Source organism: Lepus europaeus, chromosome 6 (genome assembly GCF_033115175.1).
Source record: "Lepus europaeus isolate LE1 chromosome 6, mLepTim1.pri, whole genome shotgun sequence".
NCBI lineage: Eukaryota > Metazoa > Chordata > Mammalia > Lagomorpha > Leporidae > Lepus > Lepus europaeus.
This window is the reverse complement of record NC_084832.1, coordinates 69828461-69845809: the sequence shown is the minus strand read 5'-3', so window position 1 is coordinate 69845809 and position 17349 is coordinate 69828461. Positions and strand designations below refer to the sequence as shown.

At 32.9% G+C, this 17349-nt stretch overlaps 1 protein-coding gene across 6 annotated transcripts in view; it reads right to left on the bottom strand.

Annotated features, from left to right (window-relative positions):
• Positions 1-5621: 5621 nt before the first annotated feature.
• The window catches only part of POSTN (periostin), a 36259-nt gene continuing 24531 nt past the window's right edge, over positions 5622-17349 (bottom strand). For 2 of the 6 annotated variants that reach the window (XM_062194340.1, XM_062194341.1), the window contains 6 exons: positions 14929-15018; positions 13840-13929; positions 13074-13151; positions 12614-12697; positions 7387-7428; positions 5622-6378 (listed from right to left, as the gene is read on the bottom strand). In XM_062194340.1, coding sequence (XP_062050324.1) covers positions 6341-6378; positions 7387-7428; positions 12614-12697; positions 13074-13151; positions 13840-13929; positions 14929-15018 — 422 coding nt within the window. In that variant the 3' untranslated portion in view covers positions 5622-6340. The remainder of the gene's footprint in view (positions 6379-7386; positions 7429-12613; positions 12698-13073; positions 13152-13839; positions 13930-14928; positions 15019-17349) is intronic. The other 4 variants (XM_062194342.1, XM_062194344.1, XM_062194343.1 and 1 more) reach the window with 2 other exon arrangements.

Genomic DNA, 17349 nt, shown 5'->3' with positions numbered 1-17349 from the left:
TTCTTAAAGTTGCATATTTGAAATATATGAAATTTGTTCTCTTTATATAAAAATAAACAAATAAAAAGAAAATCAATGAAACTAACATTTTTATTCACTGGGGGTGAAAATTTGGTGCAGCAGGTAAGTGTCTAGTTCAAGTCCTGGATGCCCTGCTTATCATCCAGCTTCTGGATAATGTGTACTCTGGGAGGCAAATGATGGCTTAAATACTTGGTTCCCTGCCACCCATGTAGGAATCTTGGATTGAGTTTTTTTCATCTTTTTTTTTTATTTTTATTTTTTATTTTTTATTATTTTTTTTATTTTTGACAGGCAGAGTGGACAGTGAGAAAGAGACAGAGAGAAAGGTCTTCCTTTTGCCATTGGTTTACCCTCCAATGGCCGCCGCGGTAGCGCATTGCGGCCGGCGCACCGTGCTGTTCCGATGGCAGGAGCCAGGTGCTTCTCCTGGTCTCCCATGGGGTGCAGAGCCCAAACACTTGGGCTGTCCTCCACTGCACTCCCTGGCCACAGCAGAGAGCTGGCCTGGAAGAGGGGCAACTGGGACAGGATCGGTGCCCCGACCGGGACTAGAACCCGGTGTGCCGGCGCCGCAAGGCGGAGGATTAGCCTGTTGAGCCACGGCGCCGGCCTTTTTCATCTGGTTTTGGTCTGGTCCAACTCTCACTGTCGCAGGCATTTGGGGAATGAACCAGCAGATGTAAGATTCTTTCTTTCTCTCTCTCTCTCTCTCTCTCTCTCTCTCTCTGTCTCTCCCACTCTCTCTCTCTCATTTCTCTGTATTTCCATTACAAATAAAATGAATCCAAATAAACAAAAAAAGTTTTGAAATACTACTAATTAAGAAAATTCATAAAATTGATTGACAGCTAGTTGGCCTGGTTAGGAAAAAACAAAGGAAGAAGACACAAATGACCAAAGTGAGTTATGAGAGAGGTGACATAATTACAGATATTTAAAGGTTAATAATGGCGTCCTTTAAACAACAATATGGTAATAAATTTTACAATTGTGTGAAATTCTAAATTCCTCAAAGACACAAATTATCAATTATCACTTAATAAATAGATAATCTGAATATCGCCATAGCTTTTTAAAAATCTGAATTTGTCATTAAAAATCTTTCATCAAAGCAACTCTAGGAAAAAAATGATTTGTTGGTGACTTCTACCAAATACTACAGGGGAAAAAAGTAATCAAATCTACACAAATATTTTCTAAAATTGAAGAGTAAGAAATCCTCAGCTTATTCCATGAGGACTGCATTACCATGATATAATATCAGAGATATAGAATACAATAAAGGAAAACTTTAGTGGAGGGGTAAGCTTATGATTATGAAGTAAATTTAAAATATGCCTTTGCAAAATTTAAAGGAAAATTAAAAATGCAGGAGGAGAGAGGACGGGAGTGGGGAAAGACACAAGGTGAATAGAGATGAAAAAATTCTTATCCAAACTTTTTCAAGTTGAATATGTCATGTTTAAGTATAATTAACTCCAGAATTCAGGATATGAAGTGTTTAATGCTCAAAATTAAATCTTTGTAATTCCACATTAACAAAACTAAAAAATGAAAGCAACATGAACATTCCAAAACATGAAGATGAACTTGGCGAACTCCAGCATTCACTACCTTTCAAAGCTTTTAGCAAGATTGGAATAGATATATTTTACTCATCTTGAAAAAGGACAACCATGTACAAGCAGTGATGTTAACATCAGACTAAACAATCTACTTAAAGCCAAAAGACTTGGACAGTTTTTGGTTCCTTGTTTAAGCTGCTGCTTGGGATGACTGCGTTCCATATGGAGTGCAAAACATTTTCACAAATACTTCATGAGAGAAGAAATGCAAACGTCAAGTCAACACATGAATCACATGTATTAGTGAAATGAAATTTATTTTTTTAAAAGATTTATTTTAGGGGCTGGAGCTGTGGTGCAGCGAGTTAACGCCCTGGCATCCCATATGGAAGCTGGTTTGAGACCTGGCTGCTCCACTTCCTGTCCAGCTCTCTGCTATGGCCTGGGAAAGCAGTAGAGGATGGCCCAAGTCCTTGGGCCCCTGCACCCACATGGGAGACCCAGAAGAAGCTCCTGGCTCCTGGCTCCGGATTGGCACAGCTCCAGCCATTGCGGCCTATTGGGAAGTGAACCATCGGATGGAAGACTTCTCTTTCTCTCTCTCCGCCTCTCCTCTCTCTGTGTAACTCTGACTTTCAAGCAAAATAAATAAATCTTATAAAAAAAGATTTTATTTTATTTCTTTGAAAGGCAGAGTTCTGAGAGGTAGACACACACACACACACAGATGTCATGTGAAATGCAATTTAAAATCACAATGCAATACCATTACATCACCTTCATTATTAAATAAAAAGTCTGACCATGTTAAGCATTGGGAAGAAAAGCTGGATCTCTCATATACTTCTGGTGGGAATGCAAAGTAGTAGAATTATTTTGGAGTATAGATTGATAATTTTCTAAAATGTTAATCATATACCAATCATTGACCCAGCCATTCCATGCCTACATATTAATCCAAAAGAAGGGAACATCAGACAAAGAAGAATCTATGTACACTGTGTGATTCAAGTTGCTTGTAAGTTTAAAAAATTCAATTACCTGTAGTGATGGAAAGTATATCATGGTTTCCTAGGGGAATAAGGCATAGAGATGCAAGAAAATAGGAATTAAGAGAGGCATGTGGAAACTTCTGGGGTAATGGATATATCATATTCTTGAGTGTACTGATGGTTTTCATAGGTCCATGTTATGCCAAAACTTATCCAAATCTACACTTATGTATTAGCAGTTCATTGTAATCAAATTATACTTCAACAAATCTATGTGAAACACGGTTTCATTAGTTTTATGGTAAAATAATATTCCATTGTCTATATATATCACATATTCATTATTTATTTATCTGATGTTATTTATTTTATTTATTCACCTGATTATTTATTCATTATTTATTCATCTGATGTTAGGCAGTTCATTTGATTTCTTATGTTTACTATTGTGAATAGTGTTGCAATGAACATAGAGAAATAAGTTCATAGTGCTACAAAGTACAGTGGAATGACTAGTTCATAATAACTTGTTATATATTTTATGAACACATAGAAGAAAGTAAGGTAATATTAAGGGAGAGGAAATATTGTCCACCTTGATTTGATCATTACATGTTGTATACATGTAATGAAATGTCACACTTCAGCCCATAAAGATTTACAAACATTTCTAATTAAAAAAATTTTAAAGTAAAGAAAACAAAATCTTAGTGTTTATAAAAATCATGAGAGAAAGTAATATTAAAGGAGAGGAAATATTGTCCACCTTGATTTGATCATTACATGTTGTATACATGTAATGAAATGTCACACTTTGGCCCATAAACATGCACAAACATTTCTAATTCAAAAATCATGAGAGGGGTATTCTGAAGATTTTTTTATCAGAGTCTTAGGTTCCCAAATCTTCATTTTTAAAAAAAATCCTCATGGTTGATCCTGCTGCAGAATGTTGCATTTCTAACCTTGAGAAATAATACTTTATATAGATTTATAGAAATGTTACTGTCAAAAGTTCAGTGTGTCCAAACCAGAATTTATATGCCACTAGTGCAGAGGAAGAGAACTAAAATTAAGTACAAAAATGAGAACAATTGCAACAAATTTGCCTGCTATGCTCACATTTTTACTACTTGAGTAATAACCATGTGGTAAGTTGATTAATGGCATGATCTAAGTGTACAAGGCAAAAGAAGAAAGAAAAGTTATGCAAACTCAAGCCCCCTCCCACTTCTTTCATATGATAGTAGAGAAAATAAATTTTAGAATTTTTAAAGTATGATTATCATGCATAGAATCACATTTTCTGCCTCTTCAACTTACAAAAAGTGTCTGAATAGAATTGATATTTATTTAGTTAAAATACCTGTTTTAGGGTTGTTACTTTTATGCAAATATAGAAACCGTCATTTATGTTATTAATTTTTTGATATTTTATCAATAGATCTTATTTAAATTTGGCTTTTAGGGGCCAACCTTGTGAGGTGGTAGGATAAGCCACTGCTTGCAGTGCTGGAATCTCATATGGTTTGAGCCCCAGATGTTCCATTTCTGACACAGCTTCTTGCTAATGTGCCTAAGAAAACAGTGGGAGATGGCCCAAGTGCTTTAGGACCCTACACCCATGTTGAAGACCCAGATGTTGCTCCTGGCTCCTGGCACATCCTAGCTCAGCCCTGGCAATTTAGGTCTTTAGGGAGTGAACGGGTGAATGGAAGATTCTCTCTCTGTCTCTCTCTTTCTATCTACCCTCTCTGTCATTCTGCTTTTAAATAAATAAATAAATCTTAAAGATTACTTTAAAACATACTTGTGCATCACTCACAATATTATTATATCTTACCAGAAAGATATGTTAGACTTACATACAGACTTCTTTTTTATTATGTGGTAGAAAAGAAGAGTCTAAGTCATCAGTCTTTCAAAAAAGACCTCAAAATAAATTTTACTGCCCCAGATTATCATGTTAAAGCCTAGATTTGGGACATTTGATTCATTAAATGCACCTTGAAGGGCGCTAAATGAATGGTTTTATCTACTGCTCATTTGACATAATTAATCAGTAATATTCTGGGGCACTATCATAGTGCCACTGTCATAGTGACTCAGTATCTACTTAAAAAAAACCCTGTGTTGGTGTTTTGTGTGTTGTACCAGAACTACCCTGTTTTGGAGGATGGCAACCACATCCTTCCAGCTAAGATCCTCTCCATGAGTAATGAATTACTTGATAGGATATTTTCTTTTCTGGTAGTGCCTCTAAATGGTAGACACAAATCGTATCAGTCTCCTAGTCTAGGAAACATTATGGAAAATCAAAGCTATCAAACACTTCAGTAAATAGCACTCTCAGAATTTCATATCAAACTTCCCTGTTCCAATCAATCACTCCTCAATCTCTCAGCCATCCAGAAAGTTTCAGTTCTTCAGTGGTCTTTATTTTAGTGAATCTAATTTTCTCTGATTCAAGCTGCACATGTGTGAGCGAGTTTGGTGTCTTCAGTTTGGCCTTCCTTGGTTTTACACTCTTCTAATGAGTGCCCTCCAAGATATAATTCTGTCATACTATCACCAGTCAGTTTCTGATCAGTATGGATTCTCTCTGCTAAAAGCCCTTATTTCAATTTCTACAAGCTAAGGATGACAGTTGTTGAGAACGCAACAGATCAAGCCAATGTCAATCACTGCCAGCAAAGAAATATTTTGTTTCCCTATTTTGCTATGCAAAGGATTCTTATGTTACTTCCAGTCTTGGTAATAGGGCACCTCTCTAGCTCCCCTTACATAAGGCCTAGCCTAAGAATAATTTACATATGCATTCCTGCCTGTGTAGTCCTGTTTATTCTTTTATGATGTTCCATGTACGGTTGTGGATAATGGGCTACGTTTTCGCTTGTTTTCTGAGGTCAGTAACTTTTTCATATTTGTCTTTTGAATATTTACAGCTTTTACAATCCTAGGTTTGTATTAGGTACTCTGTTGTATTCTTTATATAACATAATATAAAAATTCAAGAACAACTCATTTCATTTAATTTCCTTTAATGAATACTCATTACAATAAAAGAGGTATAAAGTCTGTTCCCAAGTCCAAACCACTCTTTTTTAAACTTTGAGTTTTCTGAATTACCCAATCTGAAGTAATTCTCTTTATACCTAAAAACGGTTTTATTGAAATGTTTGAGATAAAAAATATGTATTGCAAGAAGTATATGACAAACATTTTAAGAGTATAAAATTAACTGCAAAAATAACATAATTTACCAGTAAACCCACGTTGTATTAGAAATGTGCAAAGCCTTTTGACCTAAAAGATTTTTTGTTTTATTCTGAGCACCCATTTTTTTAAATCTAGTTTCCCATGGAGAGGTAACTGCTTGCATGCATTTTATTTATCCATTACAAACATTCAAGACTCAGTGTTCTCAATGGGATAAGCTCCACGCTTTGAAATGTAATGAATGTAGTAACAGGGATTTTCCTTGATGGATTCAAGAGTTAGTGTCAACCTTTAATGTCAAGTTGAAAAGCCACAGTTTGCTATGCTTCTTTCAGTTCCTAACTCACAGCAGCCTAATCTCACACTTTCCCTTATGTTTCTCATTCGGAAAATAATATTAAAATTGTTCAAAATTGTTGGATGATTTTTCCTTTGTGCTGATTTTTCAGTTCCTGAAGTCAACATGGCTCTGATAATTTTCTTTTAAGGTCAGGTTATTGACTTAGGGTGGTATAAACTTGGTGTCTGGTGTTCCGATTTTCACTGAGAACGACCTTCTCTTGATCGTCTTCTGGATCCTGATTAGAAAGAAGGAAGAAGGCATAGAGTGTAAAGGAGACGAAACCTCAGACTTTAAGAATATGTTTTCTGTGTATTTATCAAAGGCCAATACTCCTGACTGTATTAACCTTCACATTGTGTTTCTTAAATAAGATCCTGTTTATGGCTAAGAAACTAAGATAATTTTTGATCAAAAGTATGTGAAGATAATAATTTAAAATGTCATAAAAGAATATTTGGATGTATTTGGATGTTTAGAAGAAATTCTCTGATGCATCCTTCAGTTACAAATTATGTGTGCAGTTGAACCTTTAATTTCAAACATTTATACACTGGAAAGCCTTACAATCAGACATGGCTATAGTGAATTCATAAGCCTTGCAAATTATTTTGACTATCAGAAATTCCGAACTTGTAATTGTTGGCTGTGATTTACTCTAGATTCCGCAAGAGGAATTTTTGTTCTTTTACTGTGTAGAATGTAAAGTAAACAAATGCACAAATTAGAAAATGAATAAACATATACAGAAAATTTAAGTTTATATATGAGATATATATAGTCTACATATTAATATAGAATTTTATAGTTAAATTAAAAAGCCTTCTCCATGTGTGCAGTAATAATTTACTTATGTCTCAAACTGTAGCCTCAACGCATATAGTAACATTCCCAAGGATTAATGTCCCTATGCAACCTATAAGTGCACACATGGCTCAGGTATTTAAGATTTTTTTTTATTTAACTGAAGTTGAATCTGCCTTATTGGTTCAATATGTCGAGCAATTTACATGAATATACTTGCCTGCCCTTTAATGATTGTTTTTCCTAGATTCTGTAATAGTGTATAACATGAAAAAATTATCTTCTGATTGTTCTTTTCAAAATACTTTTCATCAAAACTGCCTAATTTTTCTCCCTAGCAGATGGCAAAATTCAATAAAATGTGCTAAAATGTTCTCCCTTTCATTGATTTCATTTATCATAATAAAATATATACTCACATTACTGTATCCAACACACTTACCCTGAACCCTTTTGTTGGCTTGTATTTTCCTCACAGGTGTGTCTACAATTAAATAGTTGCAGTTAGAAATACTTTGAAATTATAGCTAACATAGTATAGGAGACCACAGGTAAGAAGAAACTGAAAAGTTTTAAATAAGCATTACCTGAATATGCAGATTTTTTTTATGATTCTTAGAGTTTTGCAATGACAAAGGGGTAACAAAGGCATTGTTTTACATATATCACAGGGAATTTTCACTTATGTTATTTCATTATGGCTTTTGTAGCCCATAACTTACCTGATTTTTTTTTTCAGGTTTTGGGTAATAAGCATGACTTTATCATTTTTTTTAACATTTTATAAACTTTAGCGCATGTATCTTCCTAGAGACAGCACGTATCTTTGCAGTCATCCTTATTGGAATGTAGGCCTCTGTGAAGTTGTCATTGTAGATCAATTTGTGATGGTTTAATTGTATGTGAGTATGACAAAAGGACACTGGCCTGGTGATTCTTGAATGTAATAAGCAATCCAGGGAAAAAGTAATATTTACTCATTGCCCTGTTAAAGCTCAATCCTAGGAGACTTTTCTAAAAAATTAATTTGCTAGCTAGCTTTCATATTTAAGAACTGTAAGTGTTTAACAATGGTGCTGTTTTGTGTTACCATGGTTGCAAAATATTTATCAATTCTTTGGTTTTCTTTTAATTCATCTACAAGACTACATGATGGGTCTCAATTTACATTTTCACGTAATTGTTGGGCATTTGGGATCAAAAAGTAAATGTCAATCCTAGTATGACTTCATTTTTAAGCTTGCCTTTTCTTATTTTTCTCCAAATTTTTACTTTTTAAAAATATATCATCTATATGCAAAAATAAAGTCAAAATGCACACACAATAAACACAATGAAATCTCATAAAAAATAAACAATAAAACAATCACCAAGAGTAACTGTGACTATATGACCCCAAGCAAATTAAAAAGGGAGTACTTTATATATAATATGTATTATATATATACAGTATTCTCTTATATATATGTTATATATATAAGTAATTTATATATCTAAAAACATAGATACAAGCTGAGGGGAGCATGATGGATGAAAGGGAGGGGCAAAGTTAAATAATGTGTACTAACTATAGTTGTATGGTTAGTTATATGAAAGGAAAAAAGGTTGGTGTTCTATTATTGCACATTAGGATGATAGAAAGCAATATTGTATCTTTAAAAAGATGCAAGGTAGTAGTTTGACTTTCTCACTATTTTACATCATAAAGAGCTAATAAATGTTTGAGAAGCAGATAAGCACTCTATATTTATACTGATTTGAAAATTATGCAAGGTATACATCTATTGAAATGATTCAATATTTATGGGTACCTTATAAATATGTACATTTTTATGTGTGCATTAAACTTTTAAAAATATAAACAGATAAATGTACAAATTCTGCTTGTATCTAGATACTTAGGACATCTCCAGCATCTCCTTTTCTCTTGTAGAATGTAGGAATATAATCATTTGCCACATAATGATATTAATTCTATAATGAAAAATAGAACTATGGAAACACTTACTAGATTGGAAAGTGGGAGAAAGTCTGTGCCAAAAAGGAAAGTGTGACTTATGGAAAATTCCCAAGTTGCTATGTTTTCCTTAGTTTCAAGTTTACTTGGTAACAAAATAATGTGCTTCTAAAATATTAAGAAGAGTTAGATCCAATCTTTAATTAAGGAATAAGAACACTGTCTATAAAATGTTTATAATGGACTTGCTAAATTCAAAATAGTTTATTAAATGAATGAAAACATAGAAATATGTACAAAATTAGTCTACAATCATGTCAAGTGAACTCAGTTTTCCTTTTATAAACCATAACATTTCTTTAATGAGCTTTTTGCTAAATTATTCCTATCTTTCTAGGATAATATCAAATTAGAAATACTTAATGTGGGGGGGGGAGGGTCAGTGTTGTGGCAAAGCAGACAAATCTGCTGCCTGGGGTGCCGGCATCTCATTTGGGCATCGGTTCCTGTCCTGGAATGCTTGGGTCCCTACTACCTAAGTGTGAGACCTAGAAGAAGCTTCTGGTTCCTGGCTTTGGCCTGGCCCAAAGCCTGGCACTTGCAGCTTTGGCCTGGCACTTGCAGCCAAATGGGGAGTGACAAGTGGATGGAAGATCTTTCTCTGTCTCTCCCTCTCTCTCTGTAACTGCCTTTCAAATTAAAAATAAATCTTTAAAAAGAAAAGAAATATATTAATGTGGCAAACAAATACCTCAAAAGGAAAGCTTGGTTGTTATTTCAAATTAATTAGTGTGTCTTAGCTTATGTGTAAGGAAGCAATGTTTGGAAAGATAATCCAATCATCTGAAAGATTTGGCACAAATGCAATTTCTTCACCATGCTTCTTAAAGCGTGTGAAGCAGGTCAGCATGGTTATTTGTAAGTTACTGCTTTTTGTGTTGCTTTGTCTTTTTTTAAAGATTTTATTTATTTATTTGAAATGTATAGTTACAAACAGTGAGAGGCAAAGGCCAGAGCTAGACCCATCTGAAGCCAGGAGCCAGGAGCTTCTGGGTCTCCTACACAGGTGCAGGAGCCCAAGTGCTTGGAGGATCTTCTGCTGCTTTCTGAAACCATAGCAGAGAGCTGCACTGGAAGAGGAGCAGCCAGGACTAGAACTGGCACTCACATGGGATGCCAGTGCCACAAGCTGAGGATTAACTTACTGTGCCACAGTGCTTGTTTTTAAAAATCTTTTATGGCTATGACTTTGGACACAAAATAGAATGGAGGATATTGCTTCACTGACCATGGCAATGTTGAGTGATGATAACACAAAGTAAAATTCTCTGATAACTTGCTATGTGTTGAACATTAGTCCAAAACCTGTTAATTCATTTATAAGCAGAGGAAGGAAACAGGCAGAGTCCACTAACTTAGACTTGAATTGAAGTTCAGATTGAAACCAGAACTATGGTCTGATCTACTCGTCTTTACAGAGTATGTAAATCTTAACTCCTATAGGCAGATTTTGTAAAATCTTCCAAAATGACTTTGTCTCTTTCTCCATAGCCTGAGATCCTTCTTTAACTATTAAAGTAGTTTCAATATGCACACCACTATCTAATTTACTAGTGAAACATTTTGTGCACTTTTTAGGCACAGTTTTCACTTAGAGGTTCTAAAGTATTTCAGTGACAAATCACAAAATGAGTACCGTGTTAACAGTCATGTCTTAACTGATTGGGGAAGATGTTCAGTTTAACAAAATGTATGCATGTACCTCAATGTTCATGATATAGACAGATCATATAGGAAACTCCAACTTGGGATGAAGACCATAGTTTGGATACAGATGTTGTATGATGTAAGCTTTATTCACACCAACTTCTGTGTGAATTGATGTCTCTTAGAATCTAGTGGAGGATATACTTGTGATTCAGTGTTGATCCAATGGTTATAAATGGCTAGCTGAAGTAATAGCATGTCCACTTACTGCCCATGTACTTGTAAATAAAGTGTACTTTCCTATGAGAATGAAAATCTTACAATTTTTTTGATAAAGATATGCAAGCATTATGGACACTGATGTCTAGTAGACATTTACAGAAATCAGATTCTAAGAACTAAAAGAATCAAACTCAGGGATGAACAGAAATGAGAGATAAGAAAGGAGCCTATTAACTAAAAGTAGAACATCATTTTCTTGACTTGTAGCAAGTGTCTCATTCTCTTGGCTGAAACAATTACTTAGTATTTAGTTGCTTTATTTACAATGGTTTTATTAACAGGGACTTTTTAAAAAAGATGAAAACATACTCACCTGAAGTTTAAGCCTAAGTGAATTAAAGCAATATAAAACAAATGCAACTACTAATTGATTATTTTCTAAAAAGCGCTGCCATTTACAAAGCTGCTTACTATGCAAGGACTAAAAAAAAGAATTCAACTTAATCTTCATAATGTGTTTGCCTCTTCCCTTGGATTCCTTGATGATTTCCTGGCAGAGAAGTAAGCATTTGGGAATAGATGAGTGAATTCTCTATGAAGTCTCAGAGGTATCTTTGGTTCCCTTATGACTTTGAGTATGTCATATAATTCCTGTATTCTGAAAAAATATATTGTATTTTTTAGACATCTTTATCTCCATTGAGGGGTAGTCTGATCATTGGGTGAATAAAATAAAAATTTTAGTGTATTTGCCAAGTCTATAAATATAATATAGGGATACTATCTATATTAAAATAAGGAAACACTAATTGTTGAAAATATATACAGTCTCAAGAGAATCTATATCTTCTTGGACATGGTGATACAACTTCTAAGATTATAAGCAGAAAAGCCATTTGGATTATATTTTGGGTAATACTAAGGTATAGTTGTCTTTCACAATAAGTATATTTCAAAGAACATATTTGTTTTTATAAAAAATTTAAATATTTCTCTAAAACAATTTGTCAGTTTAACAATTTTGTTAATAAATTGAACTAGAAATCTACTTATGCAAATGTCAAAAATCCTAACCTACTTTATTAACATTAACTATTTGTCTTAGTAATTATAATTTGGAGTTTGTGTAAGAGTTTGAATTCTTTTTTTTTCTCCTTTTCTTTTAAAAGTAGATCCACTTAATGCCATAAACAGAGAACAGTTCATACCTTAAGGTTTGTGATTAATTCAAATGCAAAATGATTAACATATCCAAGTCTAGTTTATCACTTTAAATTGTTAGAAGAAATATATACCCACTCCCAAGAATAAAGGTTTGGAGAAGATAGTTACTAAATGCACTATTTTCTTTTTTTGCTGTATCTATGCACTTAAAAAATCCAGAAACATGCCTTTATTGCTGTAATGGGGGCAGTGAATAAGTTTTTAAGAACTATAAAAGTATGTCAAATTTGGACTTGTTTAACAAGTTAGCAATTTCAATTTTATCCCTTTTTTATATAATTAAAATACCCTTGTAATTATCTGTATCAAACAAGAAAAAAATATTCATTGCTCCCCAAGTTTTAGATAATAGAACTTTTTAAAGACTTTTAAAACTAGAAATCATTTCTTCATAACTATCACTTAAACTACCATAACCAATTGATTTCTTAAGAAAACACCTGCTGTTGTCTTATTTTAACCTAATTAAAAGAAAAACCTGCCTGCTCAGTCTTTAAAAAGTTGAAGAACTCTGTTATGAGAACCTGTTAAGGGGGTTAGTTGTTGCCCTTTTACTAACCTCCCTGAAGCAGTCTTTTAATGTCTTCATCTTCAAATAAATGACCATCACCACCTTCAATGAATTTGGTGACCTTGGTGACCTCTGAGAGGATACATGTTTATAGCAGAAATTGGTTTATATAATAAAAAGATAGGAGACTTGATATGCTAAATAATGGCTTCTGCCCCGTGGTGAATTCCAGACCAACATTCAGTTCCTTCTTTGCGTTCAGTGTTTTTTCTTTTTCTTTTGATATCATTATTTTCTTACAAAACATTTAGTAATATATTAAAAAGCAATTAACATAACTGCCATTGTTGCTTAATTCCATAATTTTTGACATATTCTGATGTTGGTTTGGAACTTGAACAAAGGGATGACAGGGTAGAACACAGGTACAAGGCCTGGAAGGTTGATTTAGATTTGGATACAGACAGTTTAGGTAAAGTCACATTCTTATTTTGCTAGGCATGCTGACCTTCCTGCAACAGCTTCTTGAGGGTTTCCTCTGTTTCTCCACCACCAGTAGAAATCCTAGTGTATTTTATTTCAGGCCCTGAAGGAAAGACAATTTTAAAAGTTCTAAAACAGGCGTGGCGAATTTCTTCTGTAAAAGGCCGGAGGGTAAGTTTTTTGGACTTTGTAGGGCATATGGACTGTGCTGTCACTGACATTGTTGTAGTGAGTGTAGGCATAGGAATTACATAAATGAATGTGTTCCAATAAACCTTTCTTTACAGATATAGGTAGTACATACTGTACTTGCTATTTATTTACACAAATACTTACAGAATAGTTGAATTTAGAATGCTAGGATAATTCACATGTGGGAGAGAGATAAATAAAGTTTACCAAAATTATTCATCAATTGTTTTATACAAACTTCCATTTATTTTGTTTTGTAGATGTAGAGACTATTGTTCTTGTAAACTCAAAGGAGGAAATGACTTCTCTAGAATGCAATAGCTCATTAATAAAGAGAATATTAATCATATATATTATATAAGATTTATGCCTACATTCAATACAAACATATGCTTCTAGTTTGTCTACAAATTTCCAGCTCAGAGTAAAACATAGCCTATGTATTTAGAGTAATATTATTTCTGTCACAAAAGGAAATTGTGTAAGTTGAGTAACCACCATGCATCATTAGTCTTTCATGATTCTAAGAAAGATAAAATATGATAAACTACTGTTTAATCTGCATCGTCTGGGTATAGTTCCATGAGTGAATTAAGTACCTGTAATAATTCGTTCTTCACGTGTCTCTTTTTCGGTTATTTCCACAGGCACTCCATCAATGATTTTGGTGTACTTCTTAATAATTGGCTCTGAAAGTAGGGTAAGAAAAATGCATTTCATTCATTTGTTTTATTTTTTCTTATTTTTAAATATTAATACATTTATATAAAGGGGACATATTTTAATGTATTTCATATGAACAGTTTTCAGAATATGGTACTTCCCACCCTCCCTCCTCCTTCTTTTCTTACTTTCTTTTAGTTGTTATAACAATGTACTTTCAATTTACTTTATAATCATAAGCTTAATCACTTATTAAATAAAAAAATTCAACAGATATTAAAGAAAAAGACCACCGTTCCTCAGGAGTCTAGACAAGGGTTATAAATAATAATCAGATTGCAACATGCTAATTTCACTCATATGCTTTATATTTGTGTACACTATATATTACTTACCACAAATCAGAGAAAACATGATATTTGTCTGTGGGACTGGCTTATATGGTGTCTATACTTATATGAGCTAGACATTTTAATGATTAAGTATATTTCTCAAAATTTGCCAGTTGGTAATCACTGTTGGTACACATCCCAAACAAATTCAAATCAATGGGATTCTAAAAGGTGATCACAGTTTTGTTCTGAATCTTGGGTGAGGAAGAGGTCCAGTTGGTGAACTAATTCTCTATTATTCGAATGGAAACCCTCTAATAATTCCTAGAAGTTTCTTAATAGAGTCTTAGATAAACTGCTTTTCTTCTGTTTTTGGATTTAATATGTCCTTCTGCATTGACATTGCTCTTATGGTATTTCTCAATCATCATGTGCATATGCAGAAATAATGATAGTTTCCTTGGATCTGAAGAGCTAAAAGATTAAATTAATTCCAGCTAGATCCACTACAAGATAAACTAGATTTCATTTCTGACTGGCTAATAAGAACCCAGGGCTGAGAAAATGAATCCCACAATTTATCCAAAATAAAATCCAAGAGAAAATATATCAGATATTGAGTATTTATAAAACAACTCTATTTCAAAGAAGTCACTGCTGTTATCTAGACACCAAGAAATTCACAAAACTCACCTCCATGGATCACTTCAGTTACAGTTTCACCTTCTGTAATCACTTTGAATTCAGGATCCTCTTCAATGTTGACCTTGGTTATTTTGGGTCCTGAGACATTATTTTAGGAGACAAATTATTGTGTTAAACCCGCCCTTTAGATTTACCAGAAGAGGAAATTTGTTTTAACATTTAGTGTTACTTATATATCAAAGTGGCTTTTCAGGCTTTATGAAATTAGTTTTAAAGGTTTTACATTGTCTTCACATTAAGCAATACTGATGAAGGCAAATAATTTGGCCTACTGGTGTTATCACTAAAATAGCTTTCAACTTCATTAAGATTTTGTGATGTGTCAGCTCATTTACTCAGTAGTAGTTAACAAGTATGATCACACCAAATATTATATATGGATATGCCTTGTGAATCATAGAGTGTGTACAAATATTAGCTGTTCTAATGATAATTAGTCTAGATAATAATTTATATACTGATGTCTATCTGTTACTCTTTCCTCATTAAAATGTTTCAATTCTGTTTTTAATCACTGAGTACCTTATATTTTTATCTAATAAATAAACATAGGGCTAAAAGTAAAAAAAAAAAAAATCCCAAGTTTGTACCTACCTTTAAGATGTTGAGTTTTGGACACATGGGAAAATGGATTGTACTACTTACCTTGCATACAAGAATGATGCAAAAATTAACTAATTAATAATTAGTCCCTCAAATGCAAAAGCTAAATAAGTATTGCATTTGACTTGCAAAATGGCTTTTCTCCTGGAGAAAAGCATTTTGAATGTTAGAAAGCTGATTATTACATTAGTTAATAACGACTATTTCATAGAGAACAAGAAAAACAAAGTTCAGTACATTTAACTCATACTGTATTACCCTTCAATAGTGGAACTATATTTGCTTATCTTTGAGAGAATTATTTGCTTGTCCAGAAATTTTTCAATGTACACCATTACCCAGAATTAAATAGAACAAAGAAAATAATAAAAATAAAAGTATAGTTCTTTTAAATCATGAATATTTCACACAATAATACTTAATCTGTGAAGCCAGGGGATATTGAGTATAAAACATGAGGTCAAGCTTTTAATGTAAGATGACTTCAAAAAGAAAGTTTGCTTAAGGAATTTAAGAACAATAAATGAATTAATAAACCAAATCGATATTTCACTAGAAAAGCCAAACTGAGCTTTGAGCAACATCCTCTATTGTTAAGGGCTGTGAAGGCAGGAATTTTTTTAAATATTTATTTCCAATATCTAGGACATCTAGAGAACATACAACACAAGAGGTGCTCAGTAACTAGCCATTCATTTTCAGCTGATTTATTCTCAATTCTAAAATTTATTTCTGGATCTTTTAAAGAAACATCTTAAAACTGTATCTTCGAGTAAATTTATCTATTAAGATTCAAAAGTCATAATTCTTTACAAGTTCAAACAATAAGAAGGCAATGCTAGGAGCCATCTTAGAGGCTGAATAATTGTAAATTACTGCCAATGTAAATGTTTGCTTCCCTTGTTATGTTACACAGAAGTAGCAATTCTGAATGTTTGAACTGAAGATTATTGATGACCTGACCCAGGTTTTCATTCGTGTCTCCTTTATAAGAAAAAGTCAGAAATGTTTATCCACTGTGATCCTAAGTGAAGAAATATTAATAGGATAGCACCCTGCTGAGAAAGATTGAGAATATGAAGAGGATTGAAAGAGAAAGAAGTGTGAAAACAAGAACAATGTGAAAGATTCCAGATATAGAAGCTCAGATATAGATGTTATGATACAAAATTTTAGGGAATCATATTTTTAAAAACTATGAGTATTTTAAAACCCATTGCATCAGCAGGGATCATTTGGTCATTTTCATTGAAATGATCAATAAACATTTGTATAAAAATCTGGAATTTCATTTTTTCTGAAAATCCAAATGATCTTAATCAACATAAAAACAAACAAATGATCAAAAGTTTAGTTTTTCTAGAAAAACTAAGCACCAATTCACATGGTCAATCAATTTTAGTTCTCAAGAATGAATTAGATAGGAAATCAGCTCTTATTGAATCATTTCAATGTCTAAGTTTTAGGTTATGACTCACTTCAAGAGGAATAGACCAAAATATTCACTGAGTTCTAACTAATCCACAGAATAAAAAATACCAAATCAAAGATAACAGCGATAGTTTTCCTGAGAGCCAAACAATAATAATATTGTTATTATTATTGATAATAATATTATAATAATATATTTATTTTAGGAAGATTGTGTCTATCTTTATTCTAGAATAAAGAAGATAACCAGATTTTTTTCTCCGTATCAAGTCATCACATTAGATGCTTAACTACAGAAATATAAATTTCTTAAAGTCTGAATCTTGGAGATATTTAAGATACATGAAACTAGGGTAATATGAAAGATGTTGAACT